Genomic DNA, 12,368 nt, shown 5'->3' with positions numbered 1-12,368 from the left:
ATTCCACACAGTATTTATGCACAGTATGTATTTATGTATGTATGTATGTATGTATGTATGTATGTATGTATGTATGTATGTATGTATGTATGTATGTATGTATGTATGTATACATACAATTTATATATATTCATAGTTTCAATTAACTTGATATGCAACTTGTCACAGTAGATCCATTCAAATTACTGTCTGTCTAGCACAGGGGTGCGAACCGGCTCGCGAGCCGCATTGTGGCTCTATGACGGCTGACGTGCAGCCCCCCCCCCCCTTCTGAGATTCATCCATTCAAACATTGAGTTTCTGGGGAAACAAACAAGCCTTTGTGGGCTTAGACAAGACGCCATGCAAGGGAAGAAGGCATTACCTACCTGACTCAGTCGGTCCTTCTGTCACCACCACACCAGCTAAAGTGGAGAGGGCATCCTCAATCCGCCTGGGGCTTTTAAGCAAAGCACGGAAGTCACTCAGAATGAACACTACACTGTCAGCAAAGACGATCTGCCTTAGTTCCTGCTCATCAGCAGCCTTAGCGCCTGCGGCCATGGTCAGTACCCCCATTCGCTGCAGGGCCAATGCAGGTGCCTCTACACTGTCACTGGACTTTTTACTGGTCAGCAGCAATATAAGCTGAGGTATCCCTTCTTGAATACGACTGCCCTTATCAGGTCGCAACATTTGTGTTCGCACAAAGTCCAAGGCTGCTCCGATGTTGACTGTCTGTCCAGGTTTAGGTCTAATTCTCCCTAAACCTGCTATTATCTCCTCCTTGGTTCCATACGAGTTCAGGTCCATCTCAAGTCGAGGGGTCCGGCCGAACTGGGCTACACCCACTTGCACTTGGTCAGGACCGATAGGCATCTTGTCAACGAATCTCTTGATGAACTCACGCACTGAGTTGATAATGCCTGCACCCATTGTACTGTCAAGGAGGAAAATGATGTCTCTCTTTCCAACAGCCACAGCTGAAAAGAAAAGAAAAAAATTTATAAATTAAAAAGCCTAAGTATGTGCTTGATTTGTAAGAATTGCTGAGGTATTAACACTAGCATTGCAGGAAAAAGTAGTATTATAAAGATTTGTTTCTGGACCAAGAATTTAGGTTTATTTGAATGCTGACAACACCCTCCATGAAATTTGACAACATTGTTATGGAAATGATTGTCAAATGTGTTACCTTTGTTTTAAGTAAATGGGTGTTCAGGTTATGAGGAAGGACTAAGCAAATACTCAAATAAGAATATCAACTAAACACCCAAGTACAATGACCTAGCTTTCCAAAACACAGTTTTTTAGTCCAGCTGTTTTTGTGTCTAGTAGATCTCACAAACCATTACAAAGTCAAGTGGATTTACAAAATAATCTTAGATGATCATGATCATCTTACAGAGCGACCCCAGTTTGTCTTCCCCTTCCACAATCATGATGCCCCACCAATATTTAGAGAGAAGTTACATACCTTCTGCGAACTCATTCTGAACTATAATGGTACGCTGGGCCACCCCGTTAAGGTACGGGAGAAGCTGGTCACCCATGTTTGCCGCTGCTCTGAAATCAGGAGCTGACAGAACAAAGCTTTTATCTGTAGCAACTGCTTCCAGATCTGCAGTGGCAGTATTGCCAATCACCACGCCGAATGTGACAACACTGGCCTTCTTAAGGGCCCGGTCACCGACACCAGTATCATCAGTGGATGGCCCGGCACTGATTACCACCAAGATCTGGGGAACACCCTCCTCTGCCCTGCCCCCAGCTGTTTGGCTCAAAAGGCTCTCGGCCACTTCCTCCAAGGCAGCCCCCAGGTTAGCTTCGTCGCCCTCTGTGAAAGTGAGGCCCTTCACAGCTCCCAGGACTGCGGCCTTGCTGTCATAGCTATTTAGATAGAACTGAACCTCTGGGTCGGTGCTGTATACGGCCAAAGCCACCCGAATAGTGTCTCTGCCCACATCAAGGGGCTCAATGATTTTCAAAGCCAAATCACGCATGAGGGGGAAGTTTGCTGCTCCAACGTTCTGTGATCCATCAATTAAGAGTACTAGGTCAGCTGAATCTTGCGCTTTAAGGGAAGAGAGAGAGACAAAACAAACAAAATGCAACTTGTGAAAGTGTTAACACAGTGAGACAAATCGTGCTAGCATAACATTGCATGTGTAACATCCAATTAACACAATCTGTTGTAAAAAAAACATTGCAAACACATCATACTGCATGTAGGCTGAACAAAGGAGCATCCTTAAGTGGTTTAATCTGTGGGTTATCCCAGTTTCAGTTCATGAATTAGGGTTGAAATCCAAAATACTAATTCTTGGGAGATGTAATTTGACTTTTACCCTGGTGATATTTGAATTTTGTTATAGGTCACAGCAAACTAAATATTCAAATTTGAAAGGAGCTTCTTCTACTAATGTGTTGCTGAGCTCAATTGTTATCTTACATTATTTAGGCAAGAATACACATATTTTTAAAGAAATATTCCTGAATAGATCAAAACAATAGTGTCAAGGAAACTAAATTTGACATCTTCATCATGAAACAATTCAATTTCAAATTCATTTTTCAAAAATAACCAAATTGGAAGCTGAAGATTAATCTGAATTCTCCTTAATCACACTGACCTAAAGCTACTGTAAGTAATGTAAGTGGTAAGCCAAAATAAAATGAACCTAAGAGTAAACTTTTTTATGATTAGAGCAAATAAAAAGACCTTATTTCACCTAATTAAATATATGAAACTGTTTTATATGTCACATCCATTATTTCTTTGGTTTATATGACAGCACTGTTGAGCATCTGATCTCCAGAGTTCAGCCATCCCATGCAGTCTCATGTTACAGACCCCAGATAGAGTGACCAATCATGACCCCGTGGCTCATCCTTGGTGCCTAATAGCTTCACAATAGACTTCATTTCTGAATCCATCTTGACAAATCCAGATGAGTTGGATGAAGGGTTTTTGTCTCCAGCTCATTTGGATCTGATGTTGATTTTTTATATGATCTTTACTAGATTGTATTTCTTTGGACATTTTTATTCACAAAAAATTAAGAAGCTCTAGGTCAAGGATGAATCCAGGCAGGTTCATCACTGTTTCAAATACAGATTACTGCACATATTTTACACAGTTACAGACATAGTGACTTTTAACGACAAACATGTAAACACAAGACACATAAGCAGTGGTGGGTGGTTAGCTGTTGTTAAAAGCTCAATGTTTTATTTTGAAGGTTATGTTTTAAAGCAGAAGGCGTCGCTGACTCCAAATCCTCTTATAATGAAAAATGTTAATTTCTGGTGTAAATGTATGAATCTTTTTTAAGTTTTGTTGCTGCAGGATGTGTGTGTGTATCCTCTCGTGTAACAGACCAGACATCATGTGAGATGGTATCTTGAATGAGCTTATTGCTAAATGTCAACACTGAGTTGAGTGAATATAAGCTTTTACCAAGGAAAGGATTCAAGATATATTTTATTCTCAATTGATACTCGATCTACAGACTAATTTTTACATTATTTGGCATACTGTTGTAGCTATCAGTATAATGTAAACACCCTCATCTATGATGCAATCACATGCAAATTGTGTTGTGATTTTAAAGGGTTAGGGATATATTAAGTGTTGTAAAAAATAAAATAAAACAAGTGATGTTAATCTTGCTTGTGGATGCTGAAAGGTTATTGTGGTTAAAATATATTTGATTGGGTTAATAATAAAATTCCGGTTATGAGCACATACACAGCAGCTTCTTCCTGCATATGTGATACATTAGTATGGTAGTGACACCGGACCCATTTTGTTACCTGTCCCTCCAGCCACAGGGGCCTCCATTGCCAAAGGACCACCCCCTGACAGGATCACTGCGCCGCACACCCCGACCACTAAATCATGGATTATATCCCGCAAATTGAGGAAAGAGTCTACACTGAATACATGAGTGCCATGGGGCTGGCTAGCCATCTCCCTGAGCTCCCAGTCCACTGCATCCCGAACACCAACTGCAAACACTTCCACGCCTGCCAGCCGCAGCACCTGAGCAGGTTCTGCCACATCATCCTGGGAACGACCGTCCGTTAGCACCACCACCACCTGGGCTACCCCTTCAACGGCGCGGCTGCCAGAAGCACTGTTCAAGTGTGCGCGAATTAGGAAATCCAGGCCCAGCCCTGTCCGGGTACCGCCGCCACGATAAGACATAGCCTCGACGTGTGCCAGGACTCTTTGTGTTGTCAGGTAGGTGTTGAGCTGGAACTCAGTTGCAGGTGAGCCACTGTACTGCACAAGGGCAAATTTAACCTTGTTCCCTCCAACCTGGTGCAGAGCTTGAATCAGGCTGAACAGAAAACGTCTGACATGCTCAAAGTTCTCCTGTCCCATACTCCAGGATGAATCCACTAGCAAGTATATATCAGCAGCCAACCTTTGTGCACAATCTTCAAAAGAGAAAACTTGGTGTTTTTTTTAAGAAAGAAGTGAAGTCCAATGTTATGTTTCAAAAGACAACATTGCACCAACACTGCTACTGTGATCTATGTATAATTTTGTGTGACATCATTCTGCTTTATTTATCAAAAGCATTACACTGGATTTTGATGCCTACTGCAGCTATATCATGAATAAATCATTTAAAAGATTTTTTTGTAAAAGATTTTTTATTCATTTGAGCTAGAATTTAATTAAAATAAGGATTTCAAAATATAACTTACTTTTGTAGCTTAACCATATTTGTGAATTCTAAATACTTTGTAAGATTAAAAACCCACAAATAGTTGAATGAACACAAATGTAGATTGTATTGCTTTATGGTAGAATATTGAAATATAAGCTTTTCTAGCTTTACAGCAACAACAAACTGCTGCTGACTACTGATGACTTTCACTAAATTCAACTTACCTTCCTGAGCATCGAGTTGAGGGAGGAATCCTGCAAACAGGACGCCCAGAAGAGCGCACAGCGGTAACAGCGGATACCTCCTCATCTTCTATCACCAAAGCTACAAAGAGGATACCTGTGAAAACAGAAACCAAATATTGTCATTGTTTCTCTATAAATGACACCAAGGGTAAGAAAAGTAGTGAAGTGCGTATGATCAAACCGAAAAGTTAAGCCAAAGTTGAACAGCCTTCATCTGCATACTTCAGATTGATGCACCTTTTTCCTTTTTTTCTCCATTACTTGTTGCCTTTCCTTTGAAATCTCCTGAGCACTTCACTTAGGCAAATCACAGTTAAAGGGCCCTTCTAACTGAAATAGGAAAGTTAAAGCAGCGGCCTTTTGCTCACAAACTTCACTGACCTTGTTGGGAACATGTGCTTGCAGCGCACATAGTTACTGGCAGTGCAGAACGTACGCAGACAAGTTCACATTTCCTCCTTTTGAACCTAGATATGCTCTAAAACACTGCAAAGTGTCAAACTTGTTCTAAAGCCCAAGTCCCAAAGAGAACTGTGAACATTTTTATATAAATACCATTGGAATACTCTTTCTAGTGTAAATGAGAAATGGGGAAGCAGGGCTACAGTGGAGGGAGGTGACCAAGATCCTGATGGCCACTATGATAGAAGAATAGAGGTCCTCTGTGAGGATGGCTGAACCTCAGAGAGTCAGAGAGTGAGCCATCCCAGCAGTACCCCATCAAGAAGTGTCAAGATGCCAAATGGCACCAAACAACTCTCCACAACCAGATGATTGAACTCTGAATGATGCTTCACATCCAGTCTGACAGCGCTTAATCTATTCTGCAGAGAGGAATTGGAGAAAATGACCAAATCCAGGTTTGCTGCATCTGGATTTGTCATGCAGGAAAGACATCAAATGTGAAATATGGGAGGTAAAGTTTTAGTATTAGTAAAATAGTAAAATAAGTCAAAACATTGTTTTGTTTTTTATGAAAGTAATATGTGTAATTTATTAGTGTGAGCTTGACACACTGAAATATTTACAGAAAAAAAACATGGTCATGTTGCTGAATTGAAGTGCTTTTTGATACAAAATGTGAGTGTTGGATATCAACATTATGTAAATGTTCACACAAAAGATGCTTATTCAGCTGGTTTGGGTGGAGAATCAGCCATGTGTATAAATGTTACTAATAATGTAAAAGATATATCTGTATATATCTGTGTGTGCGTGGTGGTGATAAGAGTAGCAGACCTGAGGCTATGATGAAAACCAGCTGTTTAAACTGCCAGCCAATGTGCATTAGTAATTAACTGTGGCTGGAAAGAACTGAATTTTCCAACTCAGTATGTCATGTGTTCATAAAAAAGTGGAAAGTCCAGTTTCACAGCAGGGGGTTTATGTTTTCTATTTAGTCAGTTTTTCCCTCATTGTGATCTTAAGTCATGTCAAAGGACATAAAAGAGGCAAATTACTTTATAATTGTAGCTCACAGAAGGCTGACAGGAGAAAAGAAAGAGGGAACTCGCACCTCATCACATTCAGAATTTAGCATATTGCATGAAGATTCATTCGAAATTGTGGATTTTGTTCCTCACTTTGTGAGGAACAAAATCATTAGTGAAAAGCATCAGTGATGATGAAGATGGATGACTGTGGTATGAGCGCTAAAGATGCGTTAATGACCTCTAGTGGACAAAGAAGCAATGACACTGTAGTAGCAGTGATTTTAGGATGCACATGTCCATTTGTCTCAGCTGTCCATAGTTAACTAAGATATTTAGTATTGATGGCGCAAGTGTCGATTTGTCTCCCCAGAGATCGAACAATTTGAAAATATATTCTTTTTAGATCATTTCTTTTGATCTTTTGTCTTGTCTTTCAAGAAAATATATATATACTTGTTGTATAATTTGATTGTTTTACTTTTGATGGGGATTTGTTTTAGATTTGAGGCTGATACTGCACTAGTGACATCCTGTTTAACATTAAAGCTAAATTAGATATATTACTATATAAGATCAATTGTGGCACGTGAGGAGCGGTGGTTATTGCAGGTGATAATTAAACTAATCATTGGGGCTCTCTACAAGGAAAGATGTGGAGGACAAATTGTTGCTCGAAGACAACTCAGGCCAAATTACACAAGAGCTTGGGTTACCAAAGTTTGAACAGTGTCCATTTTATTGTGAATTTCCCCGTTGTGGGACGAATAAAGAATGATCATAGCTTAGCTTAGCTTATTTTATCTTCTTTTTTGCCATCAGCACATGTTGGCTTCAGTTATTGGTGCAATGCAACACATTTTCTCTGTCTGCAGTCAGTTCTGCACCCAACTTCCCTCTGAGCTGACTAAATGTGCACTCCTGTCCTGCTTAAATCAACTTGTATTTGGCCCTCGAGTCACAGGCTCCTTTCCACAAAGGCAGGAAAGCCTAGGGCCAGCTACATCTGAATCAAAGTCATCCATGATACACAGTCATAATTAATGATAAACCTAAGGCTTCTCGCCTTTCAGATAAAATGCAACACAGTGCGGGTTGAGTAAGTAGGAATGAGGTTGTTTATACGTTACTTGGCTCAGTGTTTATCCAGACCACGCTTTGCAGAAGACGCTTGAACATGTCTAACGCAGTGGAAACATCAGCCAACATTGCATTTCTACTCACTTTTTACACAGGCCCATTTGGCACGTGGTCATCAAACACACACACACACCAAACAAAACTTAAGGAATGTTCTGTGTACAGTAAAAGACAGTGTTGAGATGTTACTTGGACTGGACAAGGCACAGTGCTGTCACACAAAGTATGAGTACAGTATATATACTAAATATACTACACACACACCAAAATCAAGCAAAGATAAGCAAGAATGTTAAGGTTATTTATGATCGTCAACTGGCTCCACAAAAACGTGAATGTCCAAAATGTGTGTATAAACCTATTAGTCTGTAAATGTGAAGGGAGTCATACATAAGCTTCCTATGGCATTCTGGGGAATGTTCTTTCAGTCCTGACCTAAGGCCTCTGTGAATGTCTGGACACTGACAGGAGTTCGTTGTCATGCTCGCATTCGCCTGGCAAGCCTGTCCCATGATTTACATACTTGTCCGTAAGCACCACCTCGCTCACCGTGCAATTTGACAGTTTTGCAGTTTGGGGTTTGTTCTTCTGCAAACTCCAGCCAGGCTCTACATTGTCCCTGGGGTCAAAGTGTGACCTCTAGCTTGTCTAGCTTATACCACGTTCATCAGGCAGTTCTTCACTTGTTGTTCCACTGTTGTTCCATTCGCTCTGTTGAAGTCTGCAGCTGAGGATCTAGCAGTATGTGTCAAGTACAGCCTGTATAGCCTCCACAGACCTGTGCAGACTGACTCTTTGAATGTGTCATCAAATACTGGCCGGTAAGCACGTTTGTCTCGCCACCTTCAAAGGGTTGAGTGATGCCAGACAGGCTCATACAGAAAGAGCTTGAAGTAACTTTTTTGATTTTATAAGAGCAGCAAAACTAATAGTCAATCAAAACAAAATTTTATAGAGGTCCACTGCAGTGACACCATGCAGATTGTGTAACACGTGCCCCTCAGCCTTTAGCCTTCCTTTCTAAAAGTAAAACAAAACAGACCAAATCTGAATCTCCTGTAGTGGTTGTTTGTGTTCATTGCTTGTGTTCGTGTCATTTCAGGTCACTTGGTAAAAGCCACTTCTATGCAGAGCCTGCCAGACTCGGCCCGGCATGTCAACACGATGACTTTCCCTCAATGCCGCCCCAGAGGAAAACACAGTAGCACAGTCGACTCCTGTATTCCGTCTGATACAAGCAGCCTGGGAAACGCCAGAGAGGAAATTAACGGTAAAAGTATAAAATTTGATACTGGCCATACATCTGCTCATTTCCACAGCAATGACGTGATTGTTACATCTGTTCACTGTCTTTTGCAGTGTCTTAATATAATTCATCTTTTGGATGCAAATCTTACATTGTCTTCCTCAAACAACATCATACTCTCAGTGAATGTATTCCAGTATGAATGCTGGTTTTCCACTACTCCTCTTCCAAGAATGTTCTCTTAACTCTCAGTGTGTGATATACGTTGTGTTTAACCACAAGTCCTGCTCCATAGACCTTTACGCCAACATCCACTGTATGTGGCAGCACTGTATGTGTCGCTCAGCAGTGTTGTTTATGCTTGACGCCATCAGTTTGTATGTAAGGAACATGAAACTGGAAGCGGCATCCCCTTGGATGAAAACTCCTCGGCAAAGTTGCAGCTGGACCTCACACACTCACCGTAATAGCCAAGACCACACACACACACACACACACAAACATACACATGGATGAAAGTACGTACACGAGTTCATGGCACAACAGAAAACTACATAGGTCCTAGATTCTGACAGCAGTGATTAAGTAATTTGTCACAGTGGGAGAGTTTTTACACCAGTGTCATTAATCCCAGTGTGCCATTAAATTGCAGTTTTCATGACAGGCCTCAGGCCGCACCACCAGACACTTTCCATATGGTACGCAGAAATGCCACTTCCCCCCAATATACGTTTTCTGAGAACATGGCTCAACCTGGCTCCACATTTCCCTCATATGCTCACTTACTTTCACCCTGTGGCATCTGCTATCTAACCATAACCTCTTGAACGGAGCACCGCATTCCATCAGCAATACCGCATAGTATTTAAGAAGCACACACACACACACACACACACACAGATGTATGCATGCACACAATTGCAGAGCAGAGGAAACTGCTGCATTTCCCACTTTCCACTAAGTAATTGCACACTGTTCAATTGTCAAAGATAATTTGCATAGTGTAACATCCCAACTCATGCCATGTGCCTGCCTTTCATGTTCACTGATAACTGGTTTACAAACAGGAAGCTCATAAAGCAGTGGGGCAAATGAGGTCATATGGGATATGACACAGCTACAGAGTGGAACAACACTGCCACTCACAGGCGGCGTTGGAAAAAATGCCACTCTAACATGCTGTGCGTACAATGTGAACACTTAAAGTTTCCACTCAAGTCAATCAAAAGGTTGTGTGGATCTTCATAGGCAGGCAGAAGATGACATGTGCAGCACACATGAGGGAGGAGGATCAATGATAATGGTAAAAAAAAAAAAAAAACGGGGGGGGGGCAGGCTTGGCAGTCGTTTTGACCACAGCTGCTCTACATTAGCCCGTCTGACACCCAGCAGATGTGAGCTTGCAGCCCCATGGTCAGTCTAACCCTTCAGGCGAGTCGAGTATTAGACATGACACAGGATTGGAAAGGACGAGAGGCAAACCAGCTCATAGCCCGGGACGAAATGTTCATTGTGAGGAGCTGAGTGAGATCAATTTGTAAGAGGTGTTGGCCCTTAAAGACCTTTTGAGAAACCTAATGGTCCCTCAAGTCTGACTGTGGTTACAGCTCACAGTCATGGATCATTCCTGAAAGCATGAACACGGCTGAAGCTGTTGTTCAGGGAGATGCAAAGCCTTTCTGAAAAATTTGCTCTTACTCTCCAGACATCTGTGCTGCATCATGGAAGAAGAAGAAAAAAAGAGAGAATGCAAGAGCGACTGGAGGAGCCATAAAACATTGTCGCGCTGATTTATATATCTGGAAATTCCTTTGTTGAAGATTATCCTGTTGCTGCTGTGCCAGTAACGGTTGTAGATAAGAACAATCTGTGGAAATACTCACTAAATTCCCAGTCTGGCCTGCATACTAAGTGTCTTACTGCTTTGATCAATGATCACGTTCTTCTTCAGTGTCATAGTGAGAGGTGACATGACCCTATCGTGCACCATGCAGAGTGGAGGTCGGGTCTCATGGTAATGATTCATGACAATTTCTCACATATAACGTTGATGTATAATCTTTGCATTCATCTATACTTCGTCCCAATGACACACTGTGTTAAAACGCTGCTGAATCTGAAGTCTCCACTTTGCAAATGTTGTAAAAGAGGCTGAAGATTAACGGCTCACACCTGGTCCCCCTTCACTCCCCCTCACAACACCCCTCTTTTGTCCAAACCGCCTCCTGGTTCTCCTGGTTCATCTGGCCAGCAGTGTGGAAAACACTCTCTTCACACTTTCCACTCTTGCATTGGTTTCAAAGAGGGTGTGGTTTTGGACTATTGCTGCAGTGGAAACATCTCCCCATTCAACCACTGTTCTCTGGTGCTCAGCTTCACTTGCGGGTGTGGAGATTTGGGATTTGGGATTCCACTGTACAATTAACAACAGATTCCTCCTGTTCAGATTTCTTTTTCTTTTTCTTATCACCTTCTCTTTTGCATCACAGACTACACTAAATGATAACAAAATGTAGAAATGTAACAATAGAATTTGATACTAAATCTGTTAATTTTACTCTACCCTTTAATTATGAAAGAAGTGGGTAAGTGTTTGATGGAGCATGTGTTGCTTTGTAGAAGGAAACCCCTGGCAGCGTCACAGCTTTAGGTCTGAAATTCTGATTTTCATTATGTATTTCACATAATCAATATTTGATATATGCAATAAAGTAAAACGCTACAGAGAGCCAACATCTCAAACTGCATTTCAGTACAGCTCACCTGCGTTGTTCTCCACATATCTTAACATCGCAAAGGGTGACTTCGCTTAAACCACTGCTCACCTCTTGCCCTTGCAGCACTTTCACCAGCAAACTCCGGGTTTCTCTCATAAAGTGAAATGCTTGTCATTCGATATTTATGAGCTTTTAGCCAAGTTGTCTGTGCTGCCTTATAATTATACAGCCATTGTTAGCTTGCATGTTAAGACGAGAAACAACGCTCAAGGTCAGTGTACTGTGAATATTCCCTCTACCAAACAGGTAAACTTTAAAAAAGGGTAATGGTTATAGATAAAATCATGTTGCTCATTTGCAAACATCAAATAGTTTCACGTTTACAGCTATAAATCAGATTTATTACTTACCCTGAGCTGAAGTAGATTTAATCCACAGTATTTGCTTTTCTATAAAAAAAGACAGTTATGCAAAATTACTGCGTGCTGGACGTTTTGGTCATTATCGTCCTGGATAATTCCCCTGGCTGGCTTGTCCAGCTCCTCCCGAAGGAAGGCGGATGAGCGAGACGGTGATGGGGTCACTGATAAGGGTCGTGCAGCGCGGGAGAGAGAGAGTCCTGAGTGAAGGGGAATATGTTTGAGACAGAAAGAGATAGACACCCTCTCAGTCTCTAACCAGAGGAGCTGTGGGGCTGAGTTCAAGGCTGAGATGGGACAAACTTCCAAAATGTTGGAGCTTTGCCACCGCTCTGTTCCTCCTCCCACTTTTTCTAAAGAAGAAAGAGGGAAAAAAAGGGAGAGAAGAGAAAAAAGAAAAGAAAGTCCTAAATGAGAACCAGACACATGGCCCTGTTTGGTCTGGACATGAGCAGTGGGTAATGTGATGTCACAAAGCGGCAGTGGGAATTTCTCTGTACCTTCCTAGCT

The 12,368-nt window shown here is 41.6% G+C and overlaps 1 protein-coding gene across 3 annotated transcripts in view; it reads right to left on the bottom strand.

Moving 5' to 3' along the window:
* col6a3 (collagen, type VI, alpha 3) overlaps nt 1-12,127 on the bottom strand; it is an 89,407-nt gene extending 77,280 nt beyond the window's left edge. The window contains exons 1-5 of one of the 3 annotated variants that reach the window (XM_076156132.1): nt 11,850-12,127; nt 4,886-5,000; nt 3,796-4,425; nt 1,457-2,053; nt 369-962 (exon numbers count right to left, since the gene is read on the bottom strand). In XM_076156132.1, coding sequence (XP_076012247.1) covers nt 369-962; nt 1,457-2,053; nt 3,796-4,425; nt 4,886-4,970 — 1,906 coding nt within the window. In that variant the 5' untranslated portion in view covers nt 4,971-5,000; nt 11,850-12,127. The remainder of the gene's footprint in view (nt 1-368; nt 963-1,456; nt 2,054-3,795; nt 4,426-4,885; nt 5,001-11,849) is intronic. The other 2 variants (XM_076156140.1, XM_076156149.1) reach the window with 2 other exon arrangements.
* Nucleotides 12,128-12,368: the final 241 nt, after the last annotated feature.

This window comes from Genypterus blacodes, unplaced genomic scaffold (assembly GCF_046128005.1).
Source record: "Genypterus blacodes isolate CSIRO-AG114 ecotype Tasmania unplaced genomic scaffold, CSIRO-AGI_Gbla_v1 ptg000008l_1, whole genome shotgun sequence".
In the NCBI taxonomy this organism is placed as follows: Eukaryota; Metazoa; Chordata; class Actinopteri; order Ophidiiformes; family Ophidiidae; genus Genypterus; species Genypterus blacodes.
The sequence above is the reverse complement of the archived record's forward strand: the minus strand, read 5'-3'. Positions and strand labels throughout refer to the sequence as shown.